Source organism: Formica exsecta, unplaced genomic scaffold (genome assembly GCF_003651465.1).
Source record: "Formica exsecta isolate Colony F162 unplaced genomic scaffold, ASM365146v1 scaffold238, whole genome shotgun sequence".
Classification (NCBI taxonomy): Eukaryota; Metazoa; Arthropoda; class Insecta; order Hymenoptera; family Formicidae; genus Formica; species Formica exsecta.
The window spans coordinates 186,464-199,062 of NW_021849660.1; the positions used below are offsets into that span (position 1 = coordinate 186,464).

The 12,599-nt window shown below is 36.9% G+C and overlaps 1 protein-coding gene across 2 annotated transcripts in view; it reads right to left on the reverse strand.

The window, feature by feature from the left end:
• LOC115236014 (serine/threonine-protein kinase 26) overlaps positions 1–12,599 on the reverse strand; it is an 86,064-nt gene that overhangs the window by 47,735 nt on the left and 25,730 nt on the right. Inside the window, exon 2 of one of the 2 annotated variants that reach the window (XM_029808198.1) lies at positions 28–325. The exons of the other annotated variant lie outside the window; for it this stretch is intronic. Coding sequence (XP_029664058.1) covers positions 28–201 — 174 coding nt within the window. The 5' untranslated portion in view covers positions 202–325. The remainder of the gene's footprint in view (positions 1–27; positions 326–12,599) is intronic. 2 annotated transcript variants of the gene reach the window in all.

Consider the following 12,599-nt stretch of genomic DNA (forward strand, 5'->3'; position numbering starts at 1 on the left):
GAACTTTGATGGTATTATTTCACTTACCGCCCTTGTGCTGAATGCCTGGTTTACGTTGTTGACATTGTTATTGATGTGATTGTTGTTGTTGAGATTATTGCTGGTGGTGGAGTTGGTGGAGTTGTTGTTGCTCGCGTGGTGATTCGAGTGATTCCCATTGTTGTGCTTGTTATGCTTGTGCAGCACCATTGCAGCAAACATGTTGAATGTCTATTCGCGCACCGTAAACACACGAAACGACCGAAGATAATCTTTTGAAGAAAGCGCCGATCTCACTGCCCCTCGTTTCGCCGCATCACTCGAATCGTTCACTTCTCTGACCGAACTAAAATACCACGCCTTCAATTTATCGTAACTGCCGCAATAATAAAATAATCGTGCGCCTGGTGGATGGAGATGACTTTGAAACTTTTCATAAATCTTGAGAAGCTTCGGAGGAATGTTTGTGCGAAACTTATATATTTTACCCGAGAAAGTTTTTTTGATATGTCACTTATCTTTAACTAAACAAAACAAAAGAAACACTGCTTTAAAAAAGTTGTGATATCTTTCAGTATCCCAAAAGTTGATCATGTTGTAAAAGAATAGTCCATCGAAATATGTGTAAAAATTTTGAAGTAATGAATCGTGCTTCGATTTCAGTGTCAAAGCTCCGAAGAATTCACTATTTTCGATTCGACCTTCGAACACATACACATCAGTCGATTTACTACTTTACGAAGAGAGATAATTTCATTCGTCGAGACTAGCTTGGTGCACCGCAAGGATATCCCGGCTGCGGATTCCGTAGGAAACCGCGTACAAGCATAACCGGAGCGCAACTGAATGAAAGAAAAAGCTTTTCAGACTTTCTCCCGTTAATTTTGTTGATCAATATCCACCGTGTAATTGAAGACAACGGGAAAAACCACAGAAACACGGCAACCGGTATCACGTCATTGTTTACGATACCGCAGATAAACAAATCGAACACGAAACGGACAAAGTATTTTCTTTGCTAATATTATTATATAAAATACGTAGGCAGGTTAAGTATAAACCGAACTTTTTCTAAAACATTTTATTCGATGAAAATATTTCCAACGCACACCCAAGTCATTTTTCTAGTAGTTTCCATTAAAATCTAAGCATTTTTGCCACCGGATTGGCAGTTTTTTTATTTGCCCACGTATATATACAGAATATATTTATCTCTTTATACATATTTTTTCTTGCTCATTTTTTTCGATATTAAACACAACGAGCTTAAAATGAATTTGATAATACGAATTTTTCACAATTTTTCATTCAAGTCTGTTTAAAAAAATTACTACTAATACTGCAAATATACGATAATAATATTAAGCGAGTGGAAATCCAGCAAAAAACTTTTGCAATCAATGATAACATAATGGCCGATTAGTAATTAGCGTAAAATAATTATTTATTCTTACTACTGGCCTTCGATGACTAATGTGTTGAAGCAATAACATGCAGACTTAAACGTAACTTTTTACTGCCATAGTGAATCATCGATCACGGATTAAATTACATTAAATTACATATCACATTCTTGAATCATTCAACAAATCTTTTTTACACCGAACCGAATATTTTTCTATATAAGATACTGCGTTACAAAACTTTTCGCAATAAAAAATTGCGAAAAATTGCAGTAAATGATAAAGAGATCGTTTGTTGACGATCAAATTGTGCGCAATCAAAAGAGTTCAATGTTTCTAAGGTTCATCGTATTTAAGGCGTATTCGTGAGAACCATTTGCAAATGCAAGAAACACTATGCAGGAACGCACCGGCTGCCGGCACCTATTGATTTGTTATAAATAGTCAGGTGCAGCGAACTGCGGCTATTCGTCTTCCCTTCCCTTCCCTTCTACCGTGACTTCTCCCGCCACCTTCTGACGTAGCTATCTCCCTCTTCCTCTCGATTTGTATAATATGTCGCTCGGACTTCACAAATCACGATTTTCAATGTAAACATCGCGCTTTGCATATGAAAAATATAACCTTCTATTAATTTAAATTCTATTTATCGACGTAAGACACCAACGATAAATTGTTTAAAACGCCGTTCTAACTGCGTTCCTCGCTCTCTCTCTCTCTTTATCTTTTTATCCATCTATTCCTTTTCTATCTTACTCTATCCTTCGATCTGAATTATGAGTCCATCCTTTTGTCATTTATAACTTATATTATTATAACTGTATTACTATCCGGTACATCTATTACAGATTTGAATCGTATATAAAATCTTTGCGCTCTGATTTTATAAATATTTCAAAGATACATGACTATGTTTAAAATTACTTTATTAAATAAGCACTCTTTAATTGTCTAAAACGTTCCAATATGTCTATCATTATCCTGTAATAAATTATGCATAGAATCGTAGATCGTTTCAAATGTAAAATTAATATGAAGGTTTATTAAATATTAATTAATATAAAGGCTTTAATATGAAGGTTTCCTGAGAAGGTTTAACTTTTCTCCCGTATATTACAAAATTAACTATAATTTAAATTTATAATAAGCTATTATAAAAATTGCAATAAATTAACCGAGATTATTCCAATTTTTCTCAATCGATGAAGGAAATATCGACAAAGAAATATGTCAAAATGTTTCGGAAAATCATGACGATATATCATACCATCCGAGCAAAATAGACGACGCGTTAGTAATCAATGTATCTGTCAATAAGAATATTTATCAAGACTGAAGAGGTAATGACGCAAACGGTAAGTTAAACGGTTATATAACGTCCTACCAGAAACCATTGCAATAGATCGTTCTCTTCGAGAGACTGATTGGCTCGTGCGTACCGTACGTATTTACTGTTAATTGGAATAGTTATTCGAACTCGGTCGAATTGATTGCTCGGCGCAAGCCATTTGGCCGGATGTCTCGCGGCAGGTGGGGCTCGGTCGAACGCACGATGTAACGCGATTAGCGCCGCGGCAGTAATTACGGCCAGAACATCGTCTTGTAATCAAATTGGGTCGCGCATGATCCGTGGGTCGTCTCTTGCAATCGCCGCGATATTTTCTCCGTTAAGATCACCGTCGGAGCTTCACGATTCCGTCGCGAGAACCGCACATCGGTGAACGCGAAACGTCAAGGGACTTCCAATTGCACACAGATAACTATAGAGAAATTTCAAGATCGATGACCTAAAAAATATGCAGTTGCTATACGATTCTGAATTTCAACTTACGTAAGCTCATCGATATCACCGTGTTGTAATTCATTGTGTTTTTATCGCCTGGGAAACGGCCAATCGATTCACTCGCGACTCTCGAACGACCGATAAGTGGCGAGCACAGGTAGGTACTTTAATCACAAAGTAAATCGCACGAAATCTCGATAATTGAAAACTTTCCCGACTTAACCCGACAGTCGCGTTTGAGCCTCCGTCGAGGATTACATCGGGGGAGTTTAGTTAGATAACCTCGTTAAAACCGATTTCAAATTGTACAGAAAGCAATGAGCCCGCTGTGTCATTAAAAAGAGGAAATAGCCGGCTTCATCACTGAAAAAAAAAAATATAAAAATTACTGGTCGCAATCGAGTGTTTTCGTTCGTGCGCATCAACCGGGATTCAATTGCAGTAACTTTTCCAATTAACTGAACAAAATCGGTCAAAGAAAAAAGGATCTATCAAAATCATTTAAAAGGCACGTCGCGCGACAAACGGAAATTAAATGTATTTCTTTCTTCCTTTATTCGTCAATAATATTTCTCTTTCTTTTATATTTTTTTCAGTCGTGTATTCCATAAGATATTCCCTCGTCGTAAGTTAATTGCAAATTTGTTTCGAATATCAAATTTATTATCCAAATAAAACTTTAAAAAGGCAAAGCAGTTTTTCTATTTTTCCGTTTTAAAAATATACCATAAAAGTTTATGCCGCGAATTTATTCCAATGAACTCTATGGAACTGTAAATTTCGTCGCTCGTCGAAAAAAGCTCGTCGATTTATTTATTCGCTTTAGGAATCCTGTACCGTTTCGCAGAATTTTCAATTAATTGCATTACCCTCGAGCGAGCGACGTAGTCTTTATTCGCGACAATAGAACGTCGACGAAGGATTTGGGCGAAGGTCGGTTCCAGTTCGTAAAGCCGGGCGCATAAAGTTTCCGCCGCGCGTTCGTTGTTTTGCCGAACAAAATCGGGCGAGTTTCTTGTCGCACCGGCAACGAGAAGAACAACGACGAAGACGACGAATTTAGACAAATATTTCGGCAAGAAACAGCCTCTCTTCTCCCTCGCAATTCTTCGGCATTATGTTATCCCGCCTTTCGCATTTGCAAGATTTTCAATTCAACGGAACTTTCATAGATCTGCAGGTACATCTCCTTGCAAAATGTTATGTATTTCGGCAAGTAGAATTTACTTTGTTAAGCAAAAAGAGACTCAATAAATTACGTACGTAAAACAAAGTTTATTAAACTTTGAGATTTCGTTTTTGTAATATTGCATAGACATAGAGGTGAGAAAGTAAATTATAACACTAACAGTTGTTTCGCAATATTTGCGAGGATACACCTCCGAGGAATCGCGTTTTTTAAAGGAACGTTTCGTCTAGAAACATTTGATCCGAACAATATCTCGCTATGGATATACGTAACTAGTTCGGGTCCGAACAATGTTTCGCTTCATATGCAACGAGCGACAAGAGCACTCGTGTTTGATTTACGGTATATTGGACAAGAAGATATTGCAGTAGTATCGCATGAAGATATTGAAAACTTGCCACAGAGACGATTTACGATCACGTCGAGCAAGAAAGGATGAAGCCATCATATCAAAACATTGTGAATCTCGCAACTCCATTTCCCTCCTCTTCCTTTACTTCTTTTTCACGCGCAACAAATTTCAACCGGTCACGTTTAGATTATCCATCTCCTCGCCATTTGAAATCTCTGCATATCACTGTGTGTCATTAATCCTCTGTCAATATTAATCATAATTAAAGCGATGGCAAAATAATCTATGGGATACATTACAGCAGCAATCATCGAAGAACGGATTTTTGTCTGACCTTTTCGTTTTCTTATCAAGTAAACAGTTATGATCGATGTGTTTTACCAGTTATATAACACGACCTTCCACTGGGCTTACAGAATTTTAACTGTTTAAGAGAACTGCTCGTTATGCAGATGCTCTCGGATGCGTCACAGACAAAGGAGTGGAAGTTGTTTTGGCCACGCCGATGCGTTGAATTTTTGACCGAACAAAAATGTAGAGTCCCCCAGACGCAACGTATATATATTCTCGACGCAGTTGGGTCCATATTCCACCTGCTCTCTCGCGCATCCAGTGTTACACGACCGCTTACATAACGCACGTGTATGCGCGCGCTTGTGTACGTGTGTATATAGATATACATATGGCGATATGTGCGTCGCCGGGAGAGGGCCAATATGGATGACGTGTATGTAGCTACGCCGGGGCATATATACATAGTATGTCTACCTTTATCGAACTCTCGCGACGTGCGGAAAAAAAACGCTTGGCCTATGCGGCGGCCGGAACAAAGCGCGGTGATCGCTGCCGGCGTTTTTTTTTTGACAAAATTACCGATACATCGCCGGTTTTTTTTTTTTTAAATACTGCAGTCGTCACAACGAGATTGCCCAATAATTGTCGAAAGCCACTACAAACTTTCGATGAAATTACAAACAAGAAAAAAAAATTACGCGATATTATGCGAAAATATATGCGCAATAAAAAATTGAAAGAAATTCATGCACGTTCAGCGATTGTGCACTTAATAGAAATATAAATAAAAATTTGTCAGCATTTTCTTCGCAAGATTCAGATTGTTGGATGTATTAATTGAGGGTGCCTCCATCAGCAATCACTGTGTATCGTAAGCGAACTAATATTTGAACGCAGCAGAATCTGGTGCTAATTGCTTGCCGTATCTTCCTTCGTTGCTACGCCAATAAGGGGAGAGAGCTAACAATGATTATGTTACGTTATTAAACATGATTTCAAAAAGTATTACATAACGCTGTTAGAAACAGCTGCTACATATAACTTATACATATATATATAGTTGGATCGGCTCGAAAATAATCTATCACGAGGACACAGAGATATCGCGCTCTCTCGTTCGAAAAAGTAATTTAACCGCGTATATGTGTCCGATATAGCCGCAGACGGTATCCTGACAGCCGTCTGACAGCGCATTGTCTAACGCGTTTGCGACTGTCGGCCGCCGATAGGATTCATGGAAAACTGGTCCATAGAAATCCGCGGTGACGGTGTCAGACTCTCCGGGTTTCATGAGAGAGAAAGGCAGACGTACAAACACATCGGGGAAGGGGCGTATTGTTTGCGACAGACAGATTCATTTAAACTCTTGTCGCTCGCCGGATATATATACCTGATTCTCCATTAAACGACGCTCAAACGCGGACTTTTGCACCTGTACATGTTTCCGGTCATGTCGAAATTCGTAACGTGCAGCATTTTTGGAGCTTCGCCAGTAGAGCGTCTCGTAATATACGATACATTGTGGACAAGGGGTGAGTTGACTGAGCTAATTTTGGTACTTAAGATAAAATATGAACGCGGATTGTGATAGCATATTATAATGAGAAATATCGATGCACTTAGTTTTAGTAATAATTTAATTAATACAAGATCTCTCTAGAGAGAGAGAGAGAGAGAGAGAGATCGTATTAAATTAATTCTGGCAGTATATTATTTAATAATATTTAGACTTGTTTACTTTACTCTCGTATTGATTCAATTTTACCGTCGGCACGCATTAATAGGCTGATGAAAATTTATCATTCAAACTGAGATTTGCAACGGTTGCGTTAAAATGATAAACATCACGTTTGATAACGAGCCAACGGGGAATGACTGAAATTTTAATAAAACGTTTCGGTCAACACGCAGTAGTTGAACGCGGTTATCTCGATTATTCGGTTAATGGTGTTTGCAGACAATTAAATCCCATGTTTGTGTGGACGCAGCCCGTATTCATTAGTCTGCGCGACAATTGTAGATTGCGATGCATTGCGAGCACGAAATATATTTTAATAAAATGTGTAGATTACTAAACGAATTGTCTCCGATTATTATTTCTCTTTCGCATCTTTATACATTTATATGCATAATAATTAGATAATAATAAACAGATAATAAACAAATAATAAACAGAAATAACAGATTATGATTCAAAAATATGAACTCTTTTTGCGCCACTATAAAAGTTTCAAGAGTAACCATATAAATGATATGTGACTTTGATAGAGTATATGATGTACCCACCCACATAGGTATATTTTACGCGCTTATCCATGGCGACTGTCTCTTCCACTGTCATATCACGAGCGTTGCCGTGTCATATATAGGATGCACGGACGTGTTACACATATCGAAACAGCGATGTCAGTATATCAGAACCAATGAACACGTAAAAGCAATGCAAACAGAGTAAAAAGTAAATTAACTGGCAAATATGATCTCGTTTCCTATATATAATTTATTATTTATAAAACATATATTTTTCAATTAATGTATTGCTACCAAATATATAACTAGATTGTAAATAGATAAAAAAACATTTTCTAAAAAAAGGTTTATATAATTAATATTATAGCTTCTGCATGGCGTGATTCCGGTTGGACTAATAATTTCGCAAATTTTACGTCACGGTAGAAATGATCAAATTTATGCATTATGCGGACAATTTAACGACTTAACGAGATTGACGGAAATGGGGATCGATAATTCCGTCGGCGGAAATAACTAACTAATGCTGCGGAGAGTGACGTTCATCTAACCGTTCAACTGTCAGCTATCTAACGTATCCATGGAATCCGAAGTATTCGGGAATAGACTCGTCTCCAACATCTACCTGCCGCAGCGTCGTCTAAAAATACGGTGACGTATATTTGCCGTCAACGAAAGATCGATGACCGCAAATGCATTCTCCGCGAATAAGAGTATAAGGAGTGTATAATATTATATTATATTATATTATATTACGCAATAAACAGAAATGAAAAAAAAAACAAAGGTTACTTTTAATTAAAATTAAAATTACTCGCCGGATTAAACGCTTTACTATCGTTTTATATTAATCAAGAAAAAATAGACTTTTCTAGAATTTTATTCTTCATTCAATAAAGAAGAACGAAACACGCAACGATAATTGATTTTGCCTCACGTGCAGTCTTACAAAGTTTTCTCGGTCATGTGATTAATCAATAGCGATATAAGCTCGAGTTGCGCGAGATATACGATTAAAGTTTTCCGTAGTGCAAAGTGATATTTGGAAAACTCGTGTTAATTCCGAAATTACGGATGTGCGTGCGACAGGTCTTCTCGTAATTCACCTTCCATCTCGAGAACAAAGGTTACTTTTAATTAAAATTAAAATTACTCGCCGGATTAAACGCTTTACTATCGTTTTATATTAATCAAGAAAAAATAGACTTTTCTAGAATTTTATTCTTCATTCAATAAAGAAGAACGAAACACGCAACGATAATTGATTTTGCCTCACGTGCAGTCTTACAAAGTTTTCTCGGTCATGTGATTAATCAATAGCGATATAAGCTCGAGTTGCGCGAGATATACGATTAAAGTTTTCCGTAGTGCAAAGTGATATTTGGAAAACTCGTGTTAATTCCGAAATTACGGATGTGCGTGCGACAGGTCTTCTCGTAATTCACCTTCCATCTCGAGAAAGACCAGTTTGCTTTATTAGAAACAGCCACAATGCCGTCTCTCCTCTCCTCCCCCGCGACAACCTACAAAACTCGCACAAAACCTTTTTCCTGTTTGCCCCATAAAGCGAGAGGAACATACGCGGAGCAATGAGAAATGAAAAAGGAAAAAAAGAATGAAAAACGAGACGTGTTCTGTGGGAAATCGACGAAGAGAAATTTTTGAAAATACCTCTCGAGCCAATTTCAGCCAGTTAATGGTCTTCGTCGCTCGATACATATAACCTAATGGCTCGCGTGCCCCTTAATGGGCAAAGAAAGTTTCCACGCACGAAAAGCAGCGATCGAAGCCACCGCACCGGCTGCTCGGAACGCACGTACGCACGCATGTCGGCACGCACGTATTTACGAAAAATCAGAATATTGCATAAATTATCACGAAGTTGTTGCGGTTATACACTCGTCGTTACGTGAATCATGTGGAAATATAGATCATATAATATCAATACGAGGAATTTACGGCAGTCTTCATCAATGGGCTACACGCTACTTTATTTTAAGCTTTAATAGATATGTCGTATAAATCTCATTGTCTAGAACTTCATATACAAAAACTTTCTACGAAATAAGAGATGTTATATTCTTGTCTTGTTATTTCAACGAGAAGCATACACACGTTACGGTTCGTCGCGTCATTTAAAATCGTGATCAATAAATTAAGAAACATAAGATTATATTTTATAATTAATGAGATTTTAAATTTCATCATTAAATATCGTAATCTTCGCATCCAACATTAATACAATTAATAAATCATTAAAGATCGTCATTAATTCTTAACTTCAAAGTCGCGGCAAATAAAATTCGCTAAAAAATCAAACTTGTTCCATCACGCAAATACTCAAATGTCAGTATCGCAACTAGTTTCGATAGCGGTACTTTCCCGCGATGGAATTGCTTGTCATACTATTTTCTTATCAGTGTTGCCCAATGAATAAATTATACCGCTACCGCAAAATGATTTTACGATCAAGTAATTTACGCTCATGTAAAGTAATATATGATATATTAAATGTATAAATATACAAATGAGCTCTTTGTAGGACATCACTTGTTTTTTCTCCGCGAGAATAAAAATTAATACTCAAAAATAAACCGTCACGACGACGAAATTATCATGGTATCGTTCTTTTCCCTTTCCTGTTTCTTTGACATTGACGCTTTGAGTATACTTTTCTTTATTAAAGACAAGATATTCGAACAAATAGAGCTACTCTAATCGCGAAAGTCGTAAAGGCAATAAAAGTAAACGATAATCCGGCGGACAAACTTTTCTTATATTTCCATCTGGCAAGAAACGACGGTCACGTTAAAAGCTCGACAATAAAACTGCCACGTTCTATTCTCTTCCGGTATGATATCGCGCGAGCTCGGTATCTACCGGCGATACTTCTTTCGCTTGCACACGGTCGTGCGTTTCCACTTCGTTGAAGGAAAACGCCAGACTCGCCCCAACGCAAGAGAGATCCCTATAACGCTCCGCGCCGAGCATTATCAAAGTTCTTCCCCATAGACACCGTAAATCTTGGCGGGTGGAAGGAAAGGGCGTTCCCTCGTAGACGGAGCCGGCGCGACGGGACAAAGGAAGCGCCGCGTTAAAGCCACTTTATCTGAACTTGTCGGGGTTTTGCCTGTAATCGACCTGCCTACTTTCAGACACCGCGGCGCATTGCGTCTGTTTGAAAATTCAATTTACAAAACGATATAGCGCAATTTCCTAACGTAATTCATTCGGCGCGCCAGTCGTCTGACCAACGCCGGTTATTTCTACTTCATCTCATTATCCCCCGTTCACATCACAAACCTTTATGGAAATAATATCAATGTATAATATCAATTATTATACAGCTAATAACTACTGCGAATATGCTTTTAATATTTAACTCTATATTATTTTACTCTAAATTAATTTATAACTTTATTATTAATATATTAATATATTAATATATGGAATAATTGTTTTCGTGTATATTTACGGATTATTTTTCAGAAACTCGAATCAAAGTAAAATCGTACGCGCACGCGAGTATAATTGAAAATTTGAGCACCTCTAACGACACGCGAGATATTTTCCACCACTCAAAAAAATGTCTTGCTGATATAGGTAGATTTCTAGGTGTCACAACCAAAATTTATCGCTATTTTTTGTATCTGTTAGAATATTGTCTGTTACATATAGAATTTATAGCAGCAATATTCTAATAATATCTTCTAGAAAATTTAGGTCCCATTGCCAAATGTTAATCACTGCATTGGATAAATATGAGTTTCGATACTACAGCTAGAACGATCTTTGTGGGAAATATAACTGCCAATTATAACTGCAGCATCGAAAAATTGAGAGAAATTGTTTAAAAGAGCTAGATAGATTGGGCGCGTTATACAAATATGTTAGATGTGAGGATTATATATTCATTTGTTTCTTGCCGCTAATTTTTTCTGTGTACCACAGCCAAACTTTATAACAAGTATGATTGGCCTTAACATGGATAGGCGCCACAGAAAAACATTCTTTCTAAATTTCACAAACAGTTCAGATATAAATTCTGTCTCTGTCACTTAGATTGATTAAATGCGAAACATATGCGATATCACAGTATTTGCTAATCATTTATGTCACTTAGTTAATTTTGCGCACCCAGAAAATTTTTGCTGTAGTTGCAATACCACTTTTTTGAGTGACGGCTTCGTCAATTTTCACAAACGGCCACGCGAACGTCCTTACATCAAAACTCGTTCAATGAAATCGTCTCCATTTCGGCGCGAACGGAGATATCTCTACCGGGAGGAATCGCGCCCGAAGGGAGGAACGATCGCATCACGCGATGTCCGTCTCAAGTTGCGGAAATCGGTACCGGTATAGTTATCGAGAAGATATGTTGCCGCAAGAATATCCTTACTTCGTTGTACGTTACCCCCACGGTATTTTACAGAACACAAAATAATTCCAGGCATTACGTGTAAAATTCGTTAATGCCGACACGAAAACGACTGATTGTAAGTTCGTGGCGCCCGTTACCTCGTGAAAAATCAAAAGAGAAAACTTTTGTAATTAGTCTGAATAGTAAAGATTCTGTTAAAGATAAAACGGACAAATATATACTTTTTTGCCGACAATTTTATCGCATGAACATGAAATAGTTACAATTTCTGCAAAAATTTAAATTGTTATATAATTACCAAATTAATAATTAAAGCTTTAAAACATTATTAATGCTTGCTTTTCTAGCAATTTCAGAGAGAATTGAATGTCAAAAAGATTAATTCTAGGCTTGTGTGGTCACACATTAAGAAATGTAATAGCAAACTTTGCGAAATATTGCGTATCTCTACGTAGTGGAAAAAGTTTGCGAAGTCTTAGTCATCGGGAAAGAAATTGCACTATTACATGTCCGCTGTGATTTTCCACCATTGCATGATCGGCCGAGGGTGAGCTAGTATAATGAAAAAACTCCATCTGCGATTGGCCGCAACTCGCAATATCACGTTCAATAAAATGCAATAAAATATCAACCGTGAAGATGATTTATGATTGTTCAAACGTATTTGCATAACGAAAATTTATGTATGCAAATAAAAAAATATATATGTAAATTCTCCATCCATCAGGCACAAGAAACCAAACAAAAAATATGTATCAGATAAACCGAAATATAATAGATCATGTTTATAATCAAATATCAGTAGAATTATTATAAATATCATATAAAATATATATATTGGATTGGTGGGAAAGTCATTTTTCACATATGTTTTAATGTCAAAAAAAAATTATTCCACCAATCTTATATATATATATATATATATATATATATTCTATATGATATTTATAATATTTATATATTTTTAT